The following is a 26,262-nucleotide window of genomic DNA, read 5'->3' as shown; positions in this document are numbered from 1 at the left end:
AATAAATATATGAATCAATTTTTCATGAGATAAGAATTACATTCTATCAAACTTCTATTAGAGCTACACAGTTTCCTTTTTTTTTTTTTAAATCAAAACTGATGTTAGGTACTTACCTATATGGAAGCACGCCGTCGAGAGCCTGCGAAACTGTAGGTGGCGACGCGAGTGCGAATCCTCGTCCAAGTAATGCCGAATGTACGGAGAAAATTCTCTTTGCCGTTTCCTGCATCGACTCCAAGTCCTCTTCAACTTCTTCCGCTGGAAATTGTAGTATCATAAATTAATTTACCGAAAGAAACATATTATTCTTTATATAACTGAAATAGTAAACAGTCGTCTTTTCGAGATGTCTTGGAAAATGGATTAACTAGAAGCACATTACGCATTATATATTAAAACATTTTAAAGAATATAAGTTTTAGTTATACATTTACGAACATATTTATATTGATTTATTAATATAGAACAGAAATTCAATCATGTTATACTTACAGGAAACTGGAGGTAGTGATAAATTTTTCTTCATGAGACTTGCAGCGCATGCTCCTCCAAGGAAAGACAACTCAATCTCCAAATTCTTTAGACCATGGCCAGACGTTATCCAATCATAACCAATGACTAAGCATTTGAAACCGTAGGTGATTGAGCTTTCATTTTTCATATAATCAGATGCAGTTTCCAAGGAAAATATCACTTCATTTCCTAAACACCAAACAATTTATTGAGCGTTATGTATTATATAGCACAGTATATATTTAATCAATGCTGCATTTAAACATACCTGGTAACACAACAGCATTTTGTGGCCATTGACTTTGAACATTACTCAACTTATGTAATACTGGCCAATGCAGAGGGATATCTTCACCCATACTTGGAGCTGTTCTGTAAGGATAAAAATTAAATATAAACGTAAAATGTCAGAATATAATATACTTGTACATTGTATGAAAGTATGAAAATATTATCTACCCTACGGAGGAGTTGCGAATTATATGTGGTATATAAAGTTGTAAATAATCTTCTGGTTGTGAAGTTCCACATTCTGGAGTAAATTCGACGGTTAGCCACTTTACTGTTTCCGGAAAAGTAACTTTGTAATACGATACTGTCGCCGGTTTATAAGGATGTTCGCTTTCTAACCAAGTATAATGATGACTAGTAGTAACTGGAGGAGCAAAGTGTGATTGAGTTTCACTATCTTGGGATATTTGAGAAGTTCCCATTGTGGACAGTAAGTTTAAAGCTGCAACGTGCGGCAACATCTCTTGTATTAGTGTAAGAATTTGTACACTGCTCTGAAAAACGCAAAACATATTCATGTTAAATATTTCTCTTATTATCACATCACCTAAGATTGTCTAAGATATTCGTATTTAAAAAAAAGTCTTTAAAATTACTTACTCTAGGATCTGATGTAGCTAAAGGACTAATGTGTGCCATTACTAGCGGTAAGAGAGTCGTTACAAATGTCAAAGAAAAAATTTCGTTCGATCGTTGAATGATCGTTGCGGTCATAGCAAGAGTACATTTTCTCGCTTGCACTTCAGCCATAGCTTTATTCGTGTGTTGCCCATCGGAATCTTGCGGATTTGAATAGTATAAAATATGTGGTATTTGACCTCTAGTTTGTGTTGTGCCTGCAATATTACATAGCACGTTAATACAATCTAATATTGTATATTTTTGTAAATATAATGTATAAATTTAACGCACCATTAAAACTTAGAGAACAAGCCGTAAAAGTAAACGTTGTGCCATCGGCTCCTTTGACAATGCTTAGGCCACCGTCACCGTTACTAGTTCGTCCTCCACGATTCCGTAATCTAATAGCATACTTAATATTCTCTTTTATGAGTACTGGTTTGTCAAATTTTAATTCTACTATGTCATTAATGCAGTCATCTGGTCCGAAAGATCCTCTTGTAAAATCTAAGCTACTCCAACGCTGAGTATGTGATGGATCGTTACCAGTGTTATTTTGCTAGTATAATAAAATAACAATAATTAACATCACAGAATTCATACTTACAAAATAATATAATAGAATATTTATATATTACTTACATCATCTAACAATTCCAATTCATAATCATATACTCCCGCACCTCCATAGATACCAACACCGGCTATAAGAATGCCTGGTCTATCGACGGAAAAGCAAATAGCATCTGGGGAACCATTACCCGTATTCCATGATCTTGACTGATTTGTTCTCGTAAATCTCGAAGGCGTTGTATACATGAGTCTACCGCAAGCTGCTTGCAATTCGTCTTCATTTCCACTCGATTGTGCCGCCAATTCGGCGATAACTCGCGCTAATAAGTAACAGCAATGAAGGACCAATTCTGGCAGAGACTGAATCTTTTCTCTACAAAGATTTCTTTTGACTGGTATCAATATCAGATCCAGTAATCTATCGAGTACTTCGCGGAACGACCAATTCAAAATCTCCTTGCCAGAGCTTTCCACTTGAGATTTGTAGCTGATTTGCTCAACCAAAATCGGATACTGATGACTTTCTGTTGAATTCATCATAAGTAGACCAGCATTGTCAGATGGGCTAAGTTGCCGTTTTATGCTGTCACTGTTATCCATGATGTTGCTTAAGATTGGAAACGTACATCTAAGTCGTATCGCAGAATTGCATAAAGAAGCTAGTACCGACGAAAGAAGACGATCTTTTGAAGTTGTACCTTGTTCTTTATCGATATCTGATAATAACTCACATAAGGAGGTCCATTTAAGATATGCGGTAGGATAAAACGCATGGTAACAAGCTACAAACGTTTTGTGACATTCGTCTAATATGCTATTTGTCATTTTATTCCCCAAAGTACTACTAGAACTTTTGTTAGATCGCGTCTTTCCTTTATTTTTCAGAGTAATCGGTAAAGAATCAGATAAAATTTGACGCAATAATGCTCGAACTTCACCTATACATTCCGCCAAACGCACCGATTCGGGAGGAGTCTTCTTAACGACATGATTGGGATATATTTCATTGGTATATGTTCTAAGAAGTCTTAAACTGGCTTTGCTTATGTACACTAATCGTTCCATTTCGAGCATCGCGTGAGTCGATGATGCGATATGAACGGCCATATCGGCCAATGTTGCTTTCAATGTGTTCCAACTCCATTGAAGGAGAGATATCAAGGATTGGAAGCATTCCTTCGTGACAGTCCTACTGAATTCCCTCTTCAGAACATAGACAGGTTCAATTTGGTCTCTCTGCCTATTTGATGTCTGATTTTCAGGTGTGACAACACGATATAATAATTGTGGAATTTGTCCGGCGTTAACGTCGGTGCCATTGTTAGATCTTTTAGAAGACTTAAAATAAAACATGACTTGATCTTCCGCTGTGACCATTCCTTGTCCGCCAGAACCGCAATCGCTGGAAGGTCCACCGACTTTAGCCCATGCCACATACCACCTGTTTGCTTGCAATGATATAGGTTCGTCAAATAATATCGAATATTTTTGTCTTGGACCACATTCGTACGGAATCTCTTCTGTCTCTGCGAGAAGTTCGCCATCGTTCTCTTGGTCTCCACCATCGATTCCGATATCAAATAGTTTAATCTTCGCAGTATATTCACCTCGACCACCAAACAAACCATAGCCTCCCAATACAATGTCCGTATCAGGCATAAATCTGATTGCTTCGATCGAATGAGCTGAATAACCCCATCCTCCTCCATGGCTTTCAAACCTGCTAACAGTAGCATAATCTTCGCGACTATAAACTTTGCCATGCATCGATTGATTACATTCACTTTCTTCAACTATCAATAAGTTTTCATCTTGAGCTTGCGTTAATGTATCCAAACAAGCTAATAAATGCATCGCAGCTTGAGAACGCGTTACAAAACAAGATGAAACAACCGGAAGCGCCAAACCTGGATTGAGCATAGAAGCTTCCAAACCAGGTATAACTCTAGCTTCCGTTGATATTATATTGTACAAGCTTATTTCGTTATTCGCTGAATTAAAGGTCCAAATAACATTATACAAAGGATCCAAGCAAGCTGCGCAATTACTGAAATCAACTTGATCTACACCGCTGTAACTATTACACGTTCCATCGCGTTTGCTTATCACGAGACTCTTGAAAGAATTTGCGTGCTCATTCTGATGGGGTATCAAGATAATACAATTTTTATTCGCCATAACAGTACTTCTTGTCAAACTAATTGAATTTATCTCATCTATTTTAACGTAGGTTTGATCTCCAGCGGCACCAATCCACGTTGCTCGTCTGCCCCATCGAGGACCAATATTTGGTACTACATTTGGAAAGCTGTGCCATGGTTGAGAGCGGTCGGTACGACGATTCGCCTGAGTAGTGTTTGTAGATTCGTTCTGACCATTCCACCAATTCATGCCGAGTTGTCCCTTTTGATATGCACCAAACGTGTAAACTTCGCCCTTTGATGTGAGTAAAACAGTATGATTACTGCCGGCAGCGACTTGAGTAGCAATAGTCGGCAATTTAACTTGAATCGGTCCTGCGTGTGCTATCAAATCTCCAACACCTAATTGACCATATATGTTACTACCGAATGTATACACTTCTCCATTTTGCAAAAGTAACACCGTATGATGCAAACCACAGGACACTTGGATCACAGGACTGTCGCTAGGAACAGGAACTCTGGCCGGTGATATACTGGCAATTCTCGCCGCATCCCCTCGCTCTACATCGCTACCACCGACGCCTTCCTCTACCGTGAGATTAACTCCTAATCCTAATGCCACCTTTTCCGGAAATCCCTTTTGCACGATACTGGGGCCAGCTACGCGCTGATTATTCGAGCTCTTGATTTTTACTCCATACTTAACAGTACTCGGTCCTGCTTTGCTTCTTTGCCGTTGCTTTATCTCACCCAATCGTCTCTGTAGATACTCTCGAAAGTTGGAACCTGATATGCCGTTACTGCAACTCTTTCTTGCACATGTACGACAGCATCCACATTCCGCGCATCCACTGTCTCCTTCGCCACATCCACATTCTTGACCGGGATTCCGATCGGGACGTATACTACTCAAGCATGATATGCTATATCCGGTACATTCTCTGCATATAGTGCAAACCATACAAACGCGATGCCTCCACTGATGTTGCCCTGGAGGGCACATCCCTCTCGTTTCTTCCCAATCTTCCGCAGGATCCACACTCTCTTCTTCAGCTATTATCAATTCATCTTCTCCTGTACCCATTTCCATTGCAACTACCGACATTTCTTTATTCACGGTATGCACCGTTGTAGAATCACGACCACACTGTCCCTTATTATTTATACCGAATGTATATAGATGTCCTTTGTTAGTTAACGCGGCGGCATGAGCCTTTCCTAACGATACGCGAATTATACATATGTCCCTTAAATCGGTAACTAACCCTGTCACTGGATCGCTATGTAGCGTATCTTTACCAAACATTAATAGAGAACCATCTTTCGTGACTAAAGCAGTAGATCCATTATTACAAGCAGCGTCCACAATAAATTGACCTTCTACTTTTGCAATTTTCTTTGGTTTTACTGGTTTTGGTTGCCTACGAGCTTTATCTTAAAATAAAATAAATAGTTGCAGCAGTCTTGTTATTATAAATTACAATATTACTATAATCTGTGGTAAACTTACTACTATCTCCATCTTCCCCACGTCTAGCAGTGCCAGCAAATAGTACAGAACCATCCTCCATTACCATAACGACATGTTGACCATCATGACCTGCGGCAAAATGTGTAATCCTTGGACCTTTACCAAAGGTAAGTTCTAACCACCTATTAGGCCTGGTATTACTCTTCATGCCTAGGCAAGTTCCTTTCCCGCTATATAATAACTATAAAAAATATTAAATTTAAAATTAAATATTTGTATATTAAGCGATCATAATAGCTGCTTGAAATAGCTCTCACATAATACTTACTTTACCAGACACTGTTTTAAGTAAGCCAAATTCCTTTCCTGCTGTAACTATTGCAATTTCATCGTCGCATCCCGGATTTAAAGTATGTATTGCTTGTTCTTCATCAAATGTTGCATAACCAAATATATCTACGCATTTTCTTGCCAATTTCAATGGTAGTTCAGAGGCAACTGTCACAGGATTACTCAGTGTATTTATCGTACGTACTACAAAACCTTCCTGTTGAGAAAAGATAAAAAAAAAACTAAATGAATATATCAAATAATAAAACAATATTTAGATATACAATTACATTAATTACATCTTTGCCAGCGGTTATCATTCCTAAATTTTCGCCATCAGAAAACATGACAGAGGATGACCAATCTTTTCCTTCTAACACAGCAATTCCTGTTACTATAAGCGTTTCTGCATCAATAATTAATAACTCACTCTGCTTTCTAGGTGCACATTTAAAATATAATGAATTCTGTAAATGAAATTTTATTACATAAATAACATATATTATTAAATTATGCACACTCATAAATATTTACGTGCAACTAACATTAGCATAACCGAGCCACCCTATTTCCGTCGGATAAAAATCTGCTTTGTGTATGTATATATGTCCCCATATTGTACCACTGTGGCCACTTCCAATTTTTAGTAAACCACGAGATGTATGCAGATATAAATACTTTCCATCGCTTACAAAACTACGTTCATTCAATACCATATTGTTCATCTCATTTGGTAACTTAAGAATAGAGGTATATATCTTGGAACATTTTGGAACGCCATATGTAATCCAATCTGGTCTCATAAGCTTGCCTAACAACACAGCATGAACACTTCTCTGCAGAGACGTTAACACACATGGCATCTAAAATATAAAAAATTGAAGTATATAATATTAAAATATATATATCATATTATGCAAAAAAATATGATCACATTGATGGTAAGATACCTGAATATTTTGTATTGCTAACGCTCTAGGAGACATAAGCAGGGCCGCTATTGCTGCCAATAACCGTCCGGTATCTCCTCTGACTACAACAAGACTCAATAAACAAGCACAAGCAACAGCTGTCAAGTGACTGCCATCATTGGCAGCAGCTGACTCAGGACCATGAGAAGTTGCAAGATCCAGTAGCAGATCGAATAATGGATCTAAAAAAGATAAATTATGAGAAATTTGTCAATTTGTCAATTAAAAAGATCAATTATTTAAAAATACAAACCAATGACGTCATCTGGTTCAGATTTGAGGCCTTCTGGTAGTTGCCCTTGCAAAACGTCCAATAAAGCCGACAGTGCTTTTGTACATAAAATTGGATCGATTGTTCTACTCTCTCGCATTAATGTAAAAACACTTCTTAAACCAATACCTACAATCTTTATTAGAAAAATTGTTAGCTATGTATATTACAGATAAATTATATTACAAATTATATGTATTAAAGAAAAAGAAAAATTACAATACAAAAGCTTTTAACAAATAAATATCACGATACAAAAACAAAATTATAGAAATTAATGAATTTTTAAGTTGCTTTTACCTTTGGTAAATTTTGTATAGTCGATATCCTATCCTCATCATCGCTTTCTGTATCTATAGTGTCACTAAGGTCTGGTGGTGGAGAGCTACAGTTGGATGCTCTATAAATTTCACTTGACAATTTTGCATGTTTTTCTAAAATAGCATTTCTGACGCCAGCAAACACAGCAAATGCTGAGGCATTACAAGATGTTTCTATCTCCGGTGGATTATTATAATTTAATTCTCCATTTAAATCAATCTATAATGCATATAAAAAATATGTCAATGTTTTATCTCAGAAATTACAAGAGACAAAAAAATTATTATATCTCTGATACCTTTTTCTTATCTCGTTTGCGAAGAGTTTTATTTTTTTTACACTTCCTCCATTCTCCCTTATTTCTAGAAAATTAAATTAAGTTTCTTACTTAAATTGACATACATAAAATGAGCATAAAATGTTTTTTACTGTACTGCATAAATAATGTTATTTTAATTATATAATAAATTTGTTTTATTATAAACAAATATATAAATAAATTATGATAATCAAAGTATCACAAAAATATATTTCCATATTTATTATTCTATTTGCAAAAAGATTTAGATGAGAATTATTCTATGTACATGACTAAAAATTTTACAATTTAGGTAAATAGGATAAGAACTATTCCTATTATATCCCTAACAAAATTAATAAGTCATTAAAAAGGTTTGGATAAAAAAATAAAAAGGAATAGACAGACAAATTTACTCTTTAATAAACAAAAAATTTGAGGTTACGTTTTACGTTCACACGCGAGCGAGTTTAATTAACACCGCCGTGTCAACTAAAAATTTCTTCATTCGGGAACCAAATTGCGCGATTCCACGGAAACGTCAAGTGATCGAACGGCAAAAGAAACCGATTGGCGGCAAAGTCGCTTACGACGGCGTCAGGTAAACAAATCGTGGGAGAGGTTATACGTCACACTTTCGTCACACCTTTGCGCCTCGGCGAGGTTCTTGAAGAGATCGTAAAAACACTTGGCGTAGCTCTCGGGCTCGGGTAGCAGCCTCTCGTTGTCCCCGGACACCATGATTCGCGCAAAACTCCGAGCATATGAGTCACCAAGTCATTTTCGTGAAGCTATTGATCGTTGACACTCGCTGGCCGTCTTCCCCATGTGATAACGTTACGTATCCCGGGGAATCCTGGAAAGAGAAAAAGGGTGACGCGACGACGACGGTGAGCACGATCGTACGACTCGAACTCGGAATGTCTCGCACGGCCCCGGTGATTTACTTTGCGTGCCGTAACCACCGCAAGATTCAAAAACAGAACGTCTTCGCTCCGTTCCGCCGTTAAGTTCGTCTTGAACAGTGCCAGAACGGACCGCGAGTACTCGCGACTTCGATAGTCGAACGGAATTATCGCGCGCGATAACGAGCGAATACGCGAGAAACCGCGCGAACTTTGTAACGTCGCTTGCGTCGCGGCGGACGGATATTTCGCGTGGACGTGAAATGTCATAGAGTTGCTGCGCGACAACACGTCACACGTATGTTTAGCAAACCCGAGAGGAACATTTCACAATAGCGCGCGTCCCTCACATCACACGTAGAATCTATAAATATATATTATTCACGTCACACACACTCGCGCATCAAATCTTTGTTTATAAGAATATTATAACCCCAGATGAAAACAATGAAGGTACGATGAGACTTATCGCTCTGAATGCTTTGATACTCGTGAGAAATCAAAAAAACTTTATTTAAAAGCCACGAGCCGCCGGCTTTTGCAAATTTTAATGTTCGATTTAATACACATTACGTATTTATGTCAGCGACTCGGCTTTTCCGTTCGCTTCGAATGAAAAAAGACGATCGTTTCTCACAGTGCGCGAGATCAACTTATTATCGACGTTGACGAGCGGCAATTGTTACGGCGATCAGAAATGGCAGGCTCTCGATTCACGCGGAATCTCGACGGGTTTCGGTGATCCCGTTCTGATTTCTGATCCCGCACGCGTGCGTCTCGCACCGAACACAAAATGCGATACGGCACAATCTGCACGGGTACGGCTGCGGTACGATTTGATAACGTGTCACGTCAAGATTACGAGAGCCATTCGTAAAATCTGCAAAGTATGAGCCGAAAGTACTTGCCACTGTGTGACGCGAGGTTGACAGAGTATTATCAAACGCGATAAGACGCGTATATGTCTCGCTTTTTGTGCTACATGGTAAAATTGCTATTGTGTGGAATAACAAGAACATAACCTCAAAGGCGACATTTCCCAATTCGATTTCTGACTTTCGATTCAATGCTGAAAGGCGTTATTTTGCGATTTAAAAAATTTTGTTTTCTCAATCTCATTATTTCTCAAGTCGAGATACGCAAGATACATATCTGTATCTTTTCATAAAATTGTGAGAAAGCATCTGTAGTAATGTACATTGGTTTACATAAAACATCATTTTTATCTAATCTGTTTAATTTTCTATCGTGACAGATCAAAAAGCGAAGGGAGCATTTATGATTAAATACAGTCTACCAACTGAAAGAGGCAAGTTTTAATGAAGAAGACTTAAACCGAGAAACACGTTGCGTTTAACTTGCATTTAGTTGTAAAATTGTAACGTTAGAGTTATGTATGCAGATAAGCAGATAAAAGACGCTTATAACATTATCATTATAACACATGGTAAAAGGATATGACTTATCATGATATTATCATTTTGGTAAGTGGCATGATTTTTAAATGTATGCTTTGTGAAACGGCATTTATCATTCAAGTTCTACTTTCAGCCTGGTCAGATGCGAGATTTGATAGTTCGATTGATATATCACTGTTCTGTAAATGTAACCTAAACAATAGGCAATAACTCGCTAAAGGAATTCTAATAAACTAGTGGGAATGGGCAATTGTTTGTGTAAAGATACTCCAGGGATATATGACATTGAGACATATGGCAGAAATAATCATGCAGAAACTCAGAATACCATAATACCAGAACCAAACATAAGTATAGTTTCATGTAGCGATTCGGCATCCTCTTCCTTTAAATTTCCTACGTCGTCGCACATTGACAAACTTGTATTGGAGACTCTTGGAAGTCTTGATACTCTGGTAGACAAGTAAGTAATTGACGTTATAATATGTATGGAACGTAGATAAATGGTTTCTTGTACTACATGCTTATTTGTATATATTTAGTGATCATGAACCACCGCCAGCAATGTTAAAATTGAATGCTATTGCGGATAAGGAAGATGGTTGGATACAAGTAGTTAGTTCTATGGTCAATGTTATTCCAATGAACAATCCGTTGGGTCCTTCGGTCATAATATTATTATTAGACGATTGCCCTTTACCTTCAAAGGTTGGAATTTATTTGTAATTTTTATTATTACCGGCATCTTAATTTGCTATATTAAAAAAATCAAGAGCAGCAACGGCGATAACTTTTTCTTTGTTTTGTAGGATTCTGTATTACGATTATCACACATGTTTCAATTGCCTCAAAAACTTGGACAAATACAAATTACAACTACGCAACAACGCAATATATGCGTAGTACTTGGTTGTATTGCAGAGAAACTTGCTGGTCCTAGTAGTATTGCGATATTATCTGACGCTACTCTAGATTACCTAGTTTCAAATCTAGTATGTTATTTAATTAATGTTAAAATTTAGCAGTATTAATATTCAATAATTTTTAATATAATTTTATTTTTTTAGCGAAAAGATGTTGAGCCTTATGTAATGTTATATTCTTTGATAGCACTAGAGAAGTTTGCACAGACAAGTAAAAAAAATATTTCATTAATATAAATCTTTTGTATCTTTTATTATAATTAATTATTGTTTGTGTGTACAACAGGTGAAAATAAAGTAACAATTAAGAAACGTCTTATGGCAGAAAAACAAAATCCATTATTAGAATTGGAAAAATGGGTTATAGAAACGCATTATGTACGCCGACAAGTTGGTTTTTGTGCACAGTGGTGCTTAGATAACTTATGTAAGTATGACGCGTATCGAGTACGTAGAGAGAAAATAAAAGCATGTATGATACAATTGGAGTGTAAGCTATCGATTAAGTGTACTTAAAACTCGTTCGGAACAGCCGTTATTGAGATCTGATAATCTCGATCGGGCGCAACTCGCCGGTCGCGTAAAGGAGGCACAACAGTGTCTCGCTCCATGTCTTAGCGCCGAGACACTACAGTGTCTCCAGATATAATTTCGTTAACACTAGAACCGCCAGCATTGGATACAGTATTGTTTACAGTAAAAGTAAAAATAAACTTTGTAAACATGAGTGGAATTAATTTTTTTTTTGTAAATCAAACTTCTAAAATGATGAAAAATCAGGAAAAACTGTTAACGAATACGGAAATTTATAAAAGTTATAACAATTTTTAATATCAGCGGAGCTAAAATCAGACGTCGTCGGCGGTTCTAGAGTTAAACGCGTTTATCTGCTCTACATAACAAAAATAAGATGTATTGTACCAATTTTTTTTCAGTCCTAATGGAAGGTAGAAAATATTCCCACGACTCCGTCGATGTGACTGGTATTAATGTAATGTTAAATACGAAAGATGTAAGCGAGTACCTGAAAATATCACCTAATGGTTTGGAGGTAAATATTCTGTTGCACTATATCTTACTAGTAGAGATTATATTGTCGTTTTGTAATGATAATAAATTGTTATTTTAGGCACGATGTGATGCATATTCCTTTGAAAGTGTACGATGTACATTTCAAGTAGATTCAGGAATATGGTATTATGAAACATTGATAATAACTACAGGAGTTATGCAAATTGGATGGGCTACAAAAGATAGCACGTTTTTAAATCATGTAAATATCCATATTTGAGAATACTTCATATTTTTTATAAAATTACAGTGTATAACATTATTACTCTATAAAAATTGCCATGTTTCAATAGGAGGGATATGGTATAGGAGATGATGAATTTTCTTTGGCCTACGATGGCTGTCGCAGACTGATTTGGTATAATGCACGAAGTGAAAAATTTCACGACAGACCATGTTGGAAATCTGGTGACATCTTGGGTTGCTTATTGGATTTAAACAAATTAGAAATAGTATTCTCTATCAATGGTATACCACTTAAACCATGTATTCAAGTATTTAAAACAGTAAGGTATATATATATATTTTTTAATGATTTTATATCACATGAATATCCAAACAAAATCTCTAATGATATGATTATTTTTAGATCTGGATTCTTTGCAGCGGCTAGTTTCATGTCATTCCAACAATGCTTATTTAATTTTGGACATGTACCTTTTAAATATCCACCTACTGATCGAGAATTTCAGAAATTTAACGATTATGCTACGTTGAAACCAGAAGATAAGATTGTACTTCCTAGACACATATATCTGGATCAATTGCGAAGGCTTAGTGTTAGAGAAGATTCCTGTACATTATGTTTCGATCAGAGGGCTTCTGTGAGATTATTGCCATGCAATCATAGGTAACAATTGTATTTAAATTCGCGTTTCATAAAACAATAATTTTTTACAAGAATATATATAATAATCAATTTATCTTATACAGAGGATTTTGCCAAAAGTGTTCAAAACAACTGATTGAATGCCCAATGTGTAGAGCTACTATTGAAGAAGTAGCCTCAGATAACATGTGACATCGATCATCTCATATCAACGTTTACGAATTCTTTCATTTCTTTTTTGTCATACAATTTTTATGTATGAAATATCACGAGATAATCATAATTATAGATAGTTATTTACGCCGTATATATACAATTATTACGTGTCACATAGTATTTTTCTCTATGCAATACAGAGCATTAATAAATGGAAAGAATTACAAATTAGTTATAGATATACGAATTCCGTGATAGTGCATTGCAAAGATTGAATAAGTTTGTATTTTAAAATCAAATATTGATGCGTAAACAAGTGTTTTACAAAGACAAAACATTCTCCTTGAAACTTTTCCATATTTCTCTATACTTTTTCTACAATATAGATTTATAATAAGATACTTTGTGATTTAAACGATATCTTCATGATTCTCATGAATATTAACTTCAAAAGATTAAAATAATTTATAAATGGCTATATATTAATTAAATCAATATGATTAATGAACAGAGAATTAACCAGATGCAAGAAAATTACAATAGATCGGATAAAATCATAAATCAGAAGGCAGGCATAAATTAAAGAAAACTAGAAGCTCAAATTTCATATAAAGCACTTTTGAGAAGTTACGTATGTATTTAAGGAACAGACTTCTAAAATGCATTTTGTCCAAAATTCATTTTTTTAGTTAAAGATGATGTTCAGTGTTGAAAGACTCATATTTTGAGCTCTATGATATTCTGAAAACATTGCTACACTATTAATTTATGTGCTGAAAAAAAATCTTGACATTCGAAGTGCATTATGTCCTTTAACTAGGGACAAACAAAATGTATTTGTAACATTTTTAGCAACTGTTTAGCAATTTTATTGAACATTTCACATCTTACTGATTGTTATTTTCTGTAAGACGCACAGTTTTCTTGTGACTTTCTTTCTTGTTTTCTGAAAATTATGAATTTTGAATAAAACGTTGAATAACGCATTTTGAAAGTCTGTCCTTCATTTGTTATCACAAGAAATTTATTAGTCAAACAAAACTTGTCTATTGACTAGTAGTTTTTTATGATATCGAATACAATGGTTACTCTATCGATTGTGTTTATTGATCCTCACTTTGAAACTTATGACTGAATCATAAAATTTGAAAGATTATTTATTTACTAACTCGAAAATATATTTCCTTTATTATAAGTAGAAATACAAAAGTTCAGATTATATATCTTCGAACTGTTTAAGTTTTTGATAAGTTGCGTAAGTGAACATTTATAACTAGTGATATAATGTAAATGTAAATTTACTTTTAAGGAACTGTGAAAAATAATAATAGTATATATTATTATATTAAAGTACACACACACCACATTCACACACATACACATATTATATTCTTGGGAAGATATAAAGAGAAATTTAATGTTTTATCATATACATGTATTTTGCAAACATTTTTTTATAAAGTCTTATTTTCGTTATCAAAATACCTCTCCCATTATTCTAATGTAAATAACACCCGATATTTCATCTGACAATGAATGTACGTTGTAATTCAAAGAATAACTCATTTACGATCTCTACTCTTTTTAGCAATAATGTATATGCGTTTCACTCAGTATCAAAATTAGATATAACAATGCTCTACAAGACTTTTTGACAAGTTCCTCTATTTGTTCCTTCTTACATAAATTAATAGTATAACTTGAAGGGTATCATATACTTCATTATGTGGATATTTGTAAATTAATTGAATCATGTGATTAAAACTTGTTTGTATTAAAACAAAATCATTAAAATATAATTTCAGATAAAAACGTCGCCATTTCTACTCGTTTGAAATGCCATTGCATATCATTAAAAAAATTGTTATAAGATTAAATAGAGTTGTAAGAAACTATGTGAGAGAACATTTACCTTGCGTTGACATGATTCCTGTAATCACAGCAATTTTCAGCAAGATCGATCCATGACTGCATTATCAGCCTCCAAGTTTCTGAAAAATAACGTATGTCTCGTATAAAATTAGATGTAAAAATAGTCGTCTGAAATATTTCCTCCAAAATAGAAGATGATCGCCATATTATGACATTTCAATTAATTTGCACATAATAGATTCATCATTGTATAAGTAATATTACATGGTTGCATGGATCTTACTCGACGGAATTACCGCACATTTGTATTAAAAACATCGCATCATATTTACATATAACGATTTATTATTTTTCTTGATATTTCATGTTTACGTCTATCTTTATACAATATTTATTCTCTACGTAATTTATAGAAAATATAAAAAATTAGATATAATTATATCTATTTTTTAAATATTTTCTATAAATCATTTACGCTCCTTTTATATATTTACATTTATATATAAAAAATTGAATATAATTATAGGATGTAAGGTGCGGTAAAAAATTTTGCTATGAATGCTTTGAAGCATTTGATTGACTAATCAAATGAAAACATTTTAGGAATTAATCAATCAAAAAATGCTTCAAAGCATTTGCAGCATCGCATTGACCGTACCTATTAATTATAAGGTGAAGTAATTAAAAGCACTTAAATTTACAACATGCTACAATTAAAAAAATATATATTAATTACGTTTCAATTTTCTTGACGAAATATAAGAATCATCTTCATGTGTTTTTAACATAGACATCTATTTCATCGAAATATCCATGCTAATTTGAAAATGTGCAGCAATATCACGATCGACAAAATGACGTTGGTTGCGGAAGTTCGCGAGAATTGATGCATTCCGAAGACCGCTTGTCGCTTTAGTCAGTACTCCCAATAAAAATTTACATTTATTACGTTTTAAATCGATAAAATTCACGATTATTTCTAGAAGCGTTCAAGCCCGCGTTCTGAAGCATTCTGAAGTGACGCGACGCGAAAATCGTCATGGCGGTCGGTCGAGTCTATTAATGATGCAAAGGGAGGAAGATTGATACTATTATTCCCAATAGCAAATTTTTCAATAGACATCATAGACGAACGGAATATAATTCACGATGATTTATATTTTCAACATATTTTGTGAAAAAGATGCTAATAATTCCCTATTTGAAAAAAATATATATATTATTAATATTGTTTCTTGAATAGAAATTTAAACTCACTGTACCGATTTCAAAGTTGAAAGTATCCTACTCCAATAATAGATTAAAATGGATTGAAATTTTAATCTATTTGAATTATTCGAATGCATATATTGTATAGCATTCATATGTCTATTATTTTTACTTTTCTTTTAGATTCAATTGGATAAAAAAACTTTTTTTAGATTCAATCGAATTGAAAAACTGCGTTTCAGAATTTTGAATTTAGCTATATTCATGATGCACTTAGAAACTGAAAATTTCTTAGATTGAAAGGCATAGAAATGTGCTTTATGCAATTCCTATAAATAATAAAAATGAATCCAGATTTTCAGAAGTACGTTGGGATTAAAAAAGATTCATTTCAACGATCGCGAATGCGTACTTTTTGAAAATCTGAATCCATTTCAATCAATTCTATCCATTCTTGTTTATTAAAGTACGAATCTTGTGCATTGAAAATGCACCCGCTTGGCCGCCATGACAGTTTCCACGGAACTTCAGTTCGGTACGTAGAATAGAACGCGATCGATCGCTCCGCGAAGTGATCGTTAATTTTTACCATTAAAAGTGTCCAATGTGCGTGAATGTTTATCGAGAGTGTCGATTAAAGTGACGGATGATCTTTGGAACATATCAGTTTTTGCGAGTTTTAGCAATCAACGCTGTTTCGACAATCGCAATTGATATACGTCATGCTTCGAAAGCCGGTGCAGTTCCGTGAGTACAAAATCCAATGCATCATCTCTGTCTAAAATGAATAAATAATAGTTATATTCTTTTGAAAGAATCGAAGATCAATCGATTTTTCATTAAATTTAGTCAGAAAAGTAAATTATAATTAATCATTGAAATAATTACGATAAAAAAATTTTCAGGCATCGTTTTGACTTAACGACATATATATACGCGTCATTTTCTACATTACTGAAATGAAAATAATTGAAAGGAAAGATCGTGCGGCGCGAATTCGAATTTCGTTGATATCGATGATCACGCCGCGAGTATCATATCGAACGAATCTCGATTCGCGCTGGATTAGTTAGGCGCGCGGCCGCGAGAGCGCGCCGCAGTTTGTTACAAGATGGCGGGTGAGTGAGTGCCTGTGGATGGGACAAGACCGCTCTAAAAACACGAGGGATTTTCCACTAACCCGTGGTGTTTGTGGGTTTCAGATATATCCTACATCCAGACAGAGGATCTAGAGGACCCGGACGAGGGTGAGTAACCCCATGCGTGTACGCGCACGCGTATTTTACGAGGCCGCCGTCGGTGCGGTTTGCACGCACGCGACGGCAGAGCAAGCACCGTTTCTACGACTCGGCTGAGTATCGTGGCGACCCTCCTGTCGGCGAGCACTCCGCCCCCTCCGGATGTTTCGAGGTATGTGTGTGTGCGTGCCGCGTAATGCGTGGCACGCGGAATTTGTCATGATGCGGTGTGCTTCCAGCGCTGCTCCCCGCCATGGGTTTCGAGGTTAGGATCGCGGCGCGAGGCCGGGCGTGCCGCGATAGACATCGCGAGCATTCCGGCCGTCATAGGGCGGAGAGGGTTTCACGCGGGGTGACTGCTCCCGCACGCACACGGTCGTAATAAGTCGCCGCCGCGCGCGGGGAGTGCGTTTTGCGGGATCACGGGGCGGTTCTGTTCGTCGAGAGGGGGCGCCACGCCACGCCACGCCGCGCGCCGTGTTTATCTCAGCGAGAAGGAAAAAAGGAGGATAAGGAGCGACGGCTGCGGCGACGAGAAGGAAAAAGAGAGAAAGAGAGAGAAGGCATGCGTTCGCGTCGTATAAGTATCTCTCGTCGCCGCCGTTGTGCTTCTCGGCGAGAATGATTGCGAAAAAATGTCAGTCGAAACTGGATCGCCTTTTCCAATAATGGAGCAACCACCTGCATTATAAACATAGATTATGATACTCACTGGCGCCAGGTCGATAATGATCTTGGGAGATTTTACATGGCGCCAATGTTCGGAATGTGTTAGTTGTCAATCACAGTTGGAATGTTCCAGCTCAAACTCGACATTATCGAGAAAATTGACACTGCACGACGATCGTATTGCATGAAAAGTATTGCGTTGATTAATCTTGAGATCAATAATATTAGAAATGTTTAATGCTATTGTTACGGTAGATTTATCTTGCACGGACTCCTGTTGAACTCGAAGTAGACGTAGAAATCTTCCTCGCTTGTCTATAATGTAGAAATGTAAATTTATCGAAAGTATAGCAATTTTAATCCCTGTTAAAGATATGGTGGAGCAACCTCAATTTTGTGGATGAGAAACAAGAGTCGAATATATGATTGATATATACAAGGCACATGTGGATACCATTATAACTGAAAACGCATAATGACCGTCCGCCGACGTCTAAAATACAGTGTATTCGAGGCGCAGAGGAGTTCAGACGAAGGTCAGAGTCACGAAGAGTGGCGGCATCTCGGCAGATTAAAGAAAACGGCGCAGTTAGCGCGCGCGATTCCTTCCCCTATCGGGGTTACTGATCTCGGGTTTCTCTTCTATTTGCGAGTGCCATCTGTCGTAAATAGGGTCGTATCAGGGATTGCTGGTCCTCCCGATGATCCAAAAACTCGCTCGAGTTTCCTCACGTTTGTAACGAGAAGAGCTGCGAACGCTCGTACGGATCCCGAAGGCACTTTTCTAGTCAAATGCAAATAATTTGTCTCATGATTATGCGTCACATAATGAGCTCCAGTTCGTTCCGCTTCGAACATGCATACGCATTTATCTTCAATCTTCCTTCTCCGTTTCTCTCTCATCCTCGCGAGTATCTTCTCCGTCGACGCCGACCAAGCTGGTCCTAGCCGCCTTTATCTTGCATTCCAGAGACCGTTTTATCAGCACCGCGCCGCTTATATTTCTAAACGTGTCTAGATAGAGAGAAGTATTCGGATCAGTAACCTTCTCCGATGCCCAAGCCCGCTTAGATCTAGATCGAAGCAATCGAAAAGACGTTCCGCATAATATTTATTGCATAGAGTAAACGTTATAATCAATCATGAGTCATTGGTGCATAATAATCAAATTTTTTCTAATTGTATTATATAAAAAATTGATTCTATATATAATTATTTCATAAATGAGCATGATATAAACATCTATTTTAAACAGATCTGTTATAAAATTAGCACATAAAAGTTGACTGATAGGTTTTTATTATATAATAAAAAAAGTTTATTTTAAGGAAAAGGAGAATAGTTATTAAAAGGGTTTCTTAATTAACCATGATTAACGCAAGTTATTCTACAATCTTATTGACTATATTGTCATTTAGACTGAAAGGGACGTCACCCAACTGTCTAGCACCGATTTAATTCTCTGTGAAATACGTTGTTAAACACAAAAATCTAAGAGATACGTATTTTTTTTTTATACGTGCGCTAACTCATGTTTAAGGGATGAAACATCCCTTTGAAAAAAACGGTATTTCTATTTCGAACCGAATATCGTCGGAAATATAAAAGATGGAAAAAAATTTTTTAAACAAAAGTTGTACGGTTTCAAGAGTTTTTATTTTAATGTTGTGAAGAAAAAAGATTTAAAAAATTTTTTTATTAACAATTGTTAAAAGAATTAAAAAAAATTTTTTTCATCACAACATTAAAGTACTCTCGAAACCTTACAACTTTTATTTAAAAAATTTTTTTTCCATCTTTTATACTTCCGACGGTATTCGGCTCGAAATAGAAATACCGTTTTTTTCAAAGGGATGTTTCACTCCTTAAACATGAGTTAGCACACGTATAAAAAAATACGTGTCTCTTTGATTTTTGTGTTTAACGACATATTTCACGGAGAATCAAATCGGTGCTGGACAGTTGGGTGACGTCCCTTGTGAGTCGCAAAATTTTGATTCAATGTATTGACAGAATGGATGACTGAACAGTCGTATAGATTTAGTGAATCCATAGATAGAATTTAATATACGGATATTCTCCTATATTTACACATCTATATATGAACACATTTTTATAAATAATAGTACAAGTATAATGATAAATAACGATAAATATCTGAGTAAAGATAAAAGTACAATTTAATTTAATTAAATAATAAGACAAATAAAATATAAGAATAAAGACAAGATTCATATTATGTGTCCAAAATGCAACAGGATAGCAAAAACTAAAGCTCATTTTGTTATTTATATTCTTTAATTTAAAAAAAATATATATATACGGAAATTTATAGAGAAATTTTTTATGGAGAATGCTATACAATGCTGTGCGACAATGACCGTGGCAACTATGGTAACTGTCGGTAATCGATCGCGATTATGCAAATTATTTGGTGTCTGGTCGTGACAGTTACTGTATTAGACGTTTTTGAGCATCGATGACTCCACCTTTTCATCGTCCGACGAAACAGTTTTGATTATTTGTATTTAATTTTTACCATTCGCTTTTATCTTATTTTATCTAGAATGAACACTTAAACGATTTATTAATATCAAAGAAATTAAATTTAAGTATTCCTAAAGAAATGGGCACTTTTATTGATCAGTGATTTACAGAATATTATGTTTTGTCAGAAAGGCTTAAACTTTATAACGTACAGGAAATAATTATAAAATATCTATATAAAATAAAGAAGAGATAACGAATCGTGATATAAATTAGTTGTCATCTTCAATGATGATAATATGATTTTCTGTTATTTCATCCGTTTCTACATAATTCTAATTTGTCAAGTATTTCTTGATATGATTCATGAAGTTTTTATAAGCTCTTCTTTCAGATGTCTCGTCGGATGGGATATCTTTTTCTTTTCGCCGCGTAACGTCGACTTTATCCGACCGGACATGAGGATGGATAAGGGGCGGTAGAGACGGGGAAGGGGAAAGTATACGGGGTACGGAACGAGTATAGGTGGATGTATAAAGAAACTTTAATTTCTTGGCATTGCGTGAAGTTCCTTGCCCTTTCAGCCTTTTCGGTTCGGTGGTCTGTTTTTGATAGGAAGACTACGCCATCGTCTAGACGCGGCCAAGGGGGTTACCTTTTATAATCGCAACACGAAACGCACCCCTTGACGTGCTCGAACGCAAAAATACCAGTTTTCTTCCCTCCTCCTCTCTCATTCGCTTCCTCTTCTTTTCCCGTGCGCGTCAGTCTTTTCTATTCTTTCGTCGGTCGTCGCCCTTCCTTATACCTACGTATGGGCGCGTTACATTAAAATGATTTATTCACCTTATTAAATTCGCATTCGAGACTAGCTAAGTACGCGGAGTAGACATCCCGCCGAATCGCAAAACCGGAACCCGCCACCCTTTCGAGACGACGAACTTCGCGATGCGTTTGCATACTTCTTCCCCCCCCCCCTTCCTTTTTATTTATTTCTCTTGGCGTCTCGCGGTGGATCGTTGTCGTAGATGACACCTGTTTTAATCTCTTTAGAGACTATTTTTCAAATTAAATGAAAAAAGACGAGTCTGCCATTTGTTTGAAACCCGTTTATACACATATCGTTCGAGTTAACTAAGATTCAATTGAATTTTTTTTCTCTTTCTAAGGATAGAAGAAACAGAGAAAAACCGCGATTGAATAAATTTCAATCAATTCTCTTAAGAATAATTTCAAATTAAATCTTTAAAAAATCGTGTTCACAAAAAATTATGTTACATGAAAAAATTATCTAATGTGGAAACATTTGTGAATTTTTTTCTATTATGCGATATATGCAAACATGTCTTTTTCAAATAAAACAAGCGCATGTATATTGTCGCTTTATCTTTGAACTGAGCAAACACGAATGATTTCAAACTAGATAAAAACTAGAATGTGTCAACATTTCTCTATCCGGTTTTCCATCGTCATCATGGTTTAGTTGAGCCAAAATGAGTCAAGCCGAGCTGAGAGGTGGCGCCGTCTCTCGTTGGAACAGACGATCGAATGGCGGCCGATTATTACATGACATTCCTCGAATACCATTCCAATCTCTCCCTCATCTCCTCTCGCGGCCCGTCCGGAGTCTTCCGCCCTTTCCTCTTTTCTCTTCTCTGACTTACTTTCTCTTTTTCTCTCGGGTTCACCCTTTCTACAGCTTCTCGTTGTAGGGCACGCCTGAGCCTCTCTCCCAGTATGCAAGAGGCTCCGATATCGAAGTCGATACAAACGATAAGCATTTTGTCTTTTTTCCTTTCATGAATTGCGTTAATCTTTGAGGAGTCATATCAGGTCACTTTAATTTCTTTTTTTATGTATAAAGGGAGTAAGATAAGGTTAGTTTTTCGTGTATAATCCTTTATTGTTAAATCCATAGATTTAGTGATCAAATATTAAATTTACTTGAAAAAAAATACAGTTAATATATGTTTATATACTTTTTCTATAGCTTTTCTATAAAGTATTTGAAATGAATTGCATAATTGTAGTCAGAAGTCTAATAAAAACGTTAGTATCATAATAATTTTGTATTAAAAGAAACTCATAACAGTATTTTTATATAAATTTATTAAAAAATTTTTCATCCCAAAACGTGTTACGATTTATTCAAAGAAGTCTTATCTGGAAGTCTCTTAGATATTATTATTATAGATTCAATGATTGTATCTTGCGCAAAAATTTATGTGCAAATTTAAGATTAATATTTCACACTTCGATTATTCGTTCGCATTTCCTTTCACGAAACAAGTTCAGGATTGACCGCGCCCTTACGGGAGAAACAAGCGATAAAAAGCTTGTGATAAAAGCTTATGATATTTTCGAAAAGATAAATTTGAGGAAAATTCATACGCATCTCGTGACATGAATTTATTTTCAGAAAATAGGATAATATTTTCACTTTCGTTTATTGCCACGTATTATTGCTACATTTCTATTATTGAATCAAAATTTCTGGATATAAAATTTTTTTTATATTCATACTCCTAATATACATAAATTTATAAAATCTATCCCCGTCTCTCTTTCTCTCTCCCCCTCCTTTCGAAAACGGTTCAAAATGACAAAAATATGAAATACGTATTTCATTATTTCGAGGGGCTCCATAATCTTCTTAAAAGAGTAGCGAAATAATTGAATACATATTTCGCAGTTTTTCATCATTTTTAGCCGTTTCCGAAATATAGGGGATGAGGACAAACTTTATAGACACCCTGTATATCAGACGAGAATAAGTTTTGGGCTAAGCAGTCATTTACTTTACTACATAAAGTATGGAGATATACCGTAGAAATAATAATCGACTGAAACCGCCTGATCACTAAATCGATTAATTTACGGCATATATCGATGTTTGTGCTATCTCCGCTTCGTCGCGCCCGGTTTTTCGCGAAATACCAACGGCGGCATCCCGAATTTGTTCTCGCTGGGGTCGACAACGAGCACTGCGAGAAATATCGATTCGCGGCCGTCTTCCATTCTGACTGTAATAGCGCGACACGTACCCTCGAAGAAGGACACTGCCCTGTTGCGGAGACAGGGACGGAGAGAAAGGATAGAAGCCGTCAGTAGTGAAGATAGTACGATTTCTCGTAAAGCCACAAGAGCGAACCCATTCATAAAGACGAAGCCGTGACTAACGAGCAAGGAGAAACAGGCGTGAGCTTTGGTGCCCATCCATCCCTTTCTACCCTCTAGCCTTCCTTCCGTTCGTATTTCCGCTCTTCTTTTTCTGTATCTTCTTTGCCTTCTCAATCTGGTTATTTTACCATTATTTTACCAGTCAATCGTACGATACTTCCGTCTATTCGCTAATCGTATCGTTCTTCGATGTTTCCCTTTAATCTAACATATAAAAGATCATGAATTGTAGTTAAATCATTAGGATTTATATAAAAAAATCAATTAATAATTTTAAATAAGTTTTATTAAAATTTTAATTGCAATGGAAATATAAAAGTTTCGATAAATAAAGTAAAAGTTACAAATATATGCGATTGTAATTTCTGTATTTATTCGTGGAGTGGAAATGTTTGGCATAAAGTATGATTGTTCGTATTTATAGCGTCGAAAATGGACCGTGTCGAAATCGTACTAGTTTCAACTCCAGAGTCGAAATAGAAGGTGCAGAAGTTCTAAACAGTTATAAACAAAGATCCATTCAAATTCTAAGTTTCTTTCCAAGAGAAAAGATTCGAATTTACTGTAGAATCTTTGAAAAGAGGCAGGATATAACGGGGTGGAATCCATAGACGGTGCTCAAGATTCGAGATGGTCTTAAGCTAGTACATGAACCAATCAGAGAGCCGTATTAGCATCTTAAGACATTGCTTGAGATTAAGACCGAATTATGGATTCCGTGCTAAGATCGGAGCGTATTTAGCAATACATTTTGCTTCTTCGAGCGAGGCATCTTGTTCTGTTCCCTTCGATCGCTTCTTCGTAAAGGCCATCACACGTACAAAAATTTTAGTCATAATCGTAAAGTCGCAAGTAAATCGACCAATCACAATCAAAATTACGATCTCGCGTTTAAAAACTCGACTGTGATTGGTCGATTTGCTTACGGCCTTACGATTACGACTAAAATTTTTGTACGTGTGATGGCCTTAAGAGAGAATACGAGCAAGAAATGATACAATCCGCGATCGGACGTACGAGAACGATGACAAGTAGCGGGCAACGAACGGCCCTTTCTGGTAGAACGCTTCCGCGTTCTGTCGCGCCAACCGATCTCCGGGAAGAATGCGACGTCGTCGATGACAAGGCGTCTCTCCTTCTGTTTGTTTCCAGAAGCGCCCGTTTAGGAATCGTGCCGATGTCATTGTCTCGAGTCGTCGCGATACCGTGGAAATCGTACGACGCGCCTTCCTGTAAGGAGCAGCTTCGAAAGTCGATGCAAGATATAGATAGTTCGCACTTTGTACCTTCCAATATATTTAAATGTTTTAGCAAATATTGATTGTGAAAGTTCGTACCTCATTTATTTATTTAAATAACTCGATGCTAGACATCGTAAGCTAAACACATTAAATTTGGCATCAAATTGATATCGACTAGTTTTGTAAAAAAAAATAAAAATAAATATAAGAGATACAAGGTAAAGCATAATAAAAATGAAGTAAATGTATTCGAAACTTGCTTAGTTCGAAAGTAAATTAAAAACAAATAGATTGTACGCCAGGAGTTCGAACATTCTCTGTTTAAGCGCGGATTTTGCTTCGTCAACAACGTAAAGAGATTTTATCAGCATGTTGTCAATTTCTAAGTGACGTTTCTATCGATCATTATAAATTCATAGAATTCGAGATTTCGCGTAGACCTTTATAGAGTATATCGAAACCGCATAATACGTAACATGAGATATTTCACCTGATTGGGAACAGGATAGGTAAGCTTCGAAGGGGAAAGTTTTGATTGGGTTACGAGGACCGCTGACAGAGGGATCGATGGATATCCCGGAAACGGAAAAGCTCGATGTAAACGCACCCTCCGCGCTCTCCGACCCTACCATTCCGTTATCCTTCTCTCTTTTTTTTCTGTCCCTTTTTCTCTCTCTTCGTATGGCCTTGGCGCAACGTTCGATGGAAAACCACTGGTGGTCCTTTACTCCCTTTTTCGGCCGGAGGAAGGGAAGAGAGAAAAAAAACAATCTCGCTAATTTTCCATCGCGCACAAGGGCACTGGGACAACCACCCTGTGAAACCGATGTGCTTCCCCACTTTCGAGTATTCAGTCGCTTGTTCGCGCTTCAAAGCGGACGCCGCATCAAAGGTGCCTCGACATTTATCGGACTAAAACCGTCGAGCCGCGTAAACCCCATGGCGTATGGAGTACCAATAGCATTCCCTCGTGGATAATTTACGATCTGCGACATTCCTTTCTGGCCGACACAAATTCAATCCAACCAATCCCGTAAACTGGTATTTGCTTTACAAAATTACAAAATACGCATACTAGACAATACGCCGCTTGTGTGATATATTTATGATCACGTCGCTTGTGCGAATATTTTTTTTTACTGATTAATCTACTTTTGATGCTAAAAATTATTGATTATTTTGATAAGAATACATTGAAGAATACATCTTTCTGTATATGAAATATCCAGAAGTCTGTATTGAAAATTTTAACACAGA

General features: G+C 36.1%; 4 protein-coding genes across 8 annotated transcripts in view; 2 read left to right on the top strand and 2 right to left on the bottom strand.

The window, feature by feature from the left end:
• The window catches only part of hiw (MYC binding protein highwire), a 182,175-nt gene extending 180,705 nt beyond the window's left edge, over nt 1–1,470 (bottom strand). Inside the window, 5 exon segments of the mRNA XM_018452630.1 lie at nt 117–261; nt 496–705; nt 785–888; nt 976–1,301; nt 1,408–1,470. Of these exon segments, the coding sequence (XP_018308132.1) occupies nt 117–261; nt 496–705; nt 785–888; nt 976–1,301; nt 1,408–1,446 (824 nt within the window). The 5' untranslated portion in view covers nt 1,447–1,470.
• Nucleotides 1,471–1,517: 47 nt separating this feature from the next.
• LOC108725448 (E3 ubiquitin-protein ligase MYCBP2-like) lies at nt 1,518–8,548 on the bottom strand. The gene is made up of 11 exons (XM_018452469.1): nt 8,454–8,548; nt 7,489–7,588; nt 7,171–7,324; nt 6,897–7,099; nt 6,492–6,809; nt 6,246–6,413; nt 5,945–6,163; nt 5,656–5,857; nt 2,071–5,579; nt 1,742–1,987; nt 1,518–1,643 (listed from the first exon to the last, which is right to left on the bottom strand). Exons 1-11 carry the CDS (start codon nt 8,546–8,548, stop codon nt 1,518–1,520), a joined length of 5,340 nt encoding a protein of 1,779 aa, XP_018307971.1.
• Nucleotides 8,549–8,560: 12 nt separating this feature from the next.
• On the top strand, nt 8,561–13,352 carry LOC108725546 (RING finger and SPRY domain-containing protein 1). Of its 5 annotated transcripts, none has more exons than XM_018452626.1 (12): nt 8,561–8,697; nt 9,968–10,196; nt 10,264–10,593; nt 10,673–10,838; nt 10,940–11,122; nt 11,198–11,264; nt 11,340–11,480; nt 11,989–12,104; nt 12,183–12,326; nt 12,418–12,635; nt 12,714–12,974; nt 13,058–13,352. In XM_018452626.1, the coding sequence occupies exons 3-12, from the start codon at nt 10,373–10,375 to the stop codon at nt 13,143–13,145; spliced, it is 1,605 nt and encodes a 534-aa protein (XP_018308128.1). In that variant the 5' UTR covers nt 8,561–8,697; nt 9,968–10,196; nt 10,264–10,372; the 3' UTR covers nt 13,146–13,352. The 5 variants fall into 5 exon arrangements, with proteins under 5 accessions (XP_018308128.1, XP_018308129.1, XP_018308126.1 ...); XM_018452627.1 differs by lacking the exon at nt 8,561–8,697 and adding an exon at nt 8,940–9,010; XM_018452624.1 differs by lacking the exon at nt 8,561–8,697 and adding an exon at nt 9,311–9,599.
• Nucleotides 13,353–17,293: 3,941 nt separating this feature from the next.
• LOC108725578 (serine/threonine-protein phosphatase 4 regulatory subunit 1) overlaps nt 17,294–26,262 on the top strand; it is a 143,779-nt gene continuing 134,810 nt past the window's right edge. The window contains exons 1-2 of the mRNA XM_018452677.1: nt 17,294–17,308; nt 17,393–17,437. Coding sequence (XP_018308179.1) covers nt 17,302–17,308; nt 17,393–17,437 — 52 coding nt within the window. The 5' untranslated portion in view covers nt 17,294–17,301. The remainder of the gene's footprint in view (nt 17,309–17,392; nt 17,438–26,262) is intronic.

This window comes from Mycetomoellerius zeteki, unplaced genomic scaffold, assembly GCF_001594055.1.
Source record: "Mycetomoellerius zeteki isolate Tzet28-1 unplaced genomic scaffold, Tzet1.0 scaffold35, whole genome shotgun sequence".
Taxonomy (NCBI): Eukaryota; Metazoa; Arthropoda; class Insecta; order Hymenoptera; family Formicidae; genus Mycetomoellerius; species Mycetomoellerius zeteki.
Note: the sequence above shows the minus strand (reverse complement) of the source record. Positions and strands in the feature narration are given on the sequence as shown.

Bases quoted from the DNA above. Each gene is read 5' to 3' on its own strand.
- LOC108725448 (XM_018452469.1), bottom strand. From the start codon at position 8,548: ATGGTGTCCGGGGACAACGAGAGGCTGCTACCCGAGCCCGAGAGCTAC. The intron at 6,810-6,896 runs GTATCTTACCAT...TTTATATTTTAG, and splicing joins TAGCAATACAAAATATTCAG to ATGCCATGTGTGTTAACGTC. The intron at 6,414-6,491 runs GTTAGTTGCACG...TTTCATTTACAG, and splicing joins GGTGGCTCGGTTATGCTAAT to AATTCATTATATTTTAAATG.
- LOC108725546 (XM_018452626.1), top strand. From the start codon at position 10,373: ATGGGCAATTGTTTGTGTAAAGATACTCCAGGGATATATGACATTGAG. The intron at 10,839-10,939 runs GTTGGAATTTAT...TTTGTTTTGTAG, and splicing joins ATTGCCCTTTACCTTCAAAG to GATTCTGTATTACGATTATC. The intron at 12,327-12,417 runs GTAAATATCCAT...ATGTTTCAATAG, and splicing joins ATAGCACGTTTTTAAATCAT to GAGGGATATGGTATAGGAGA.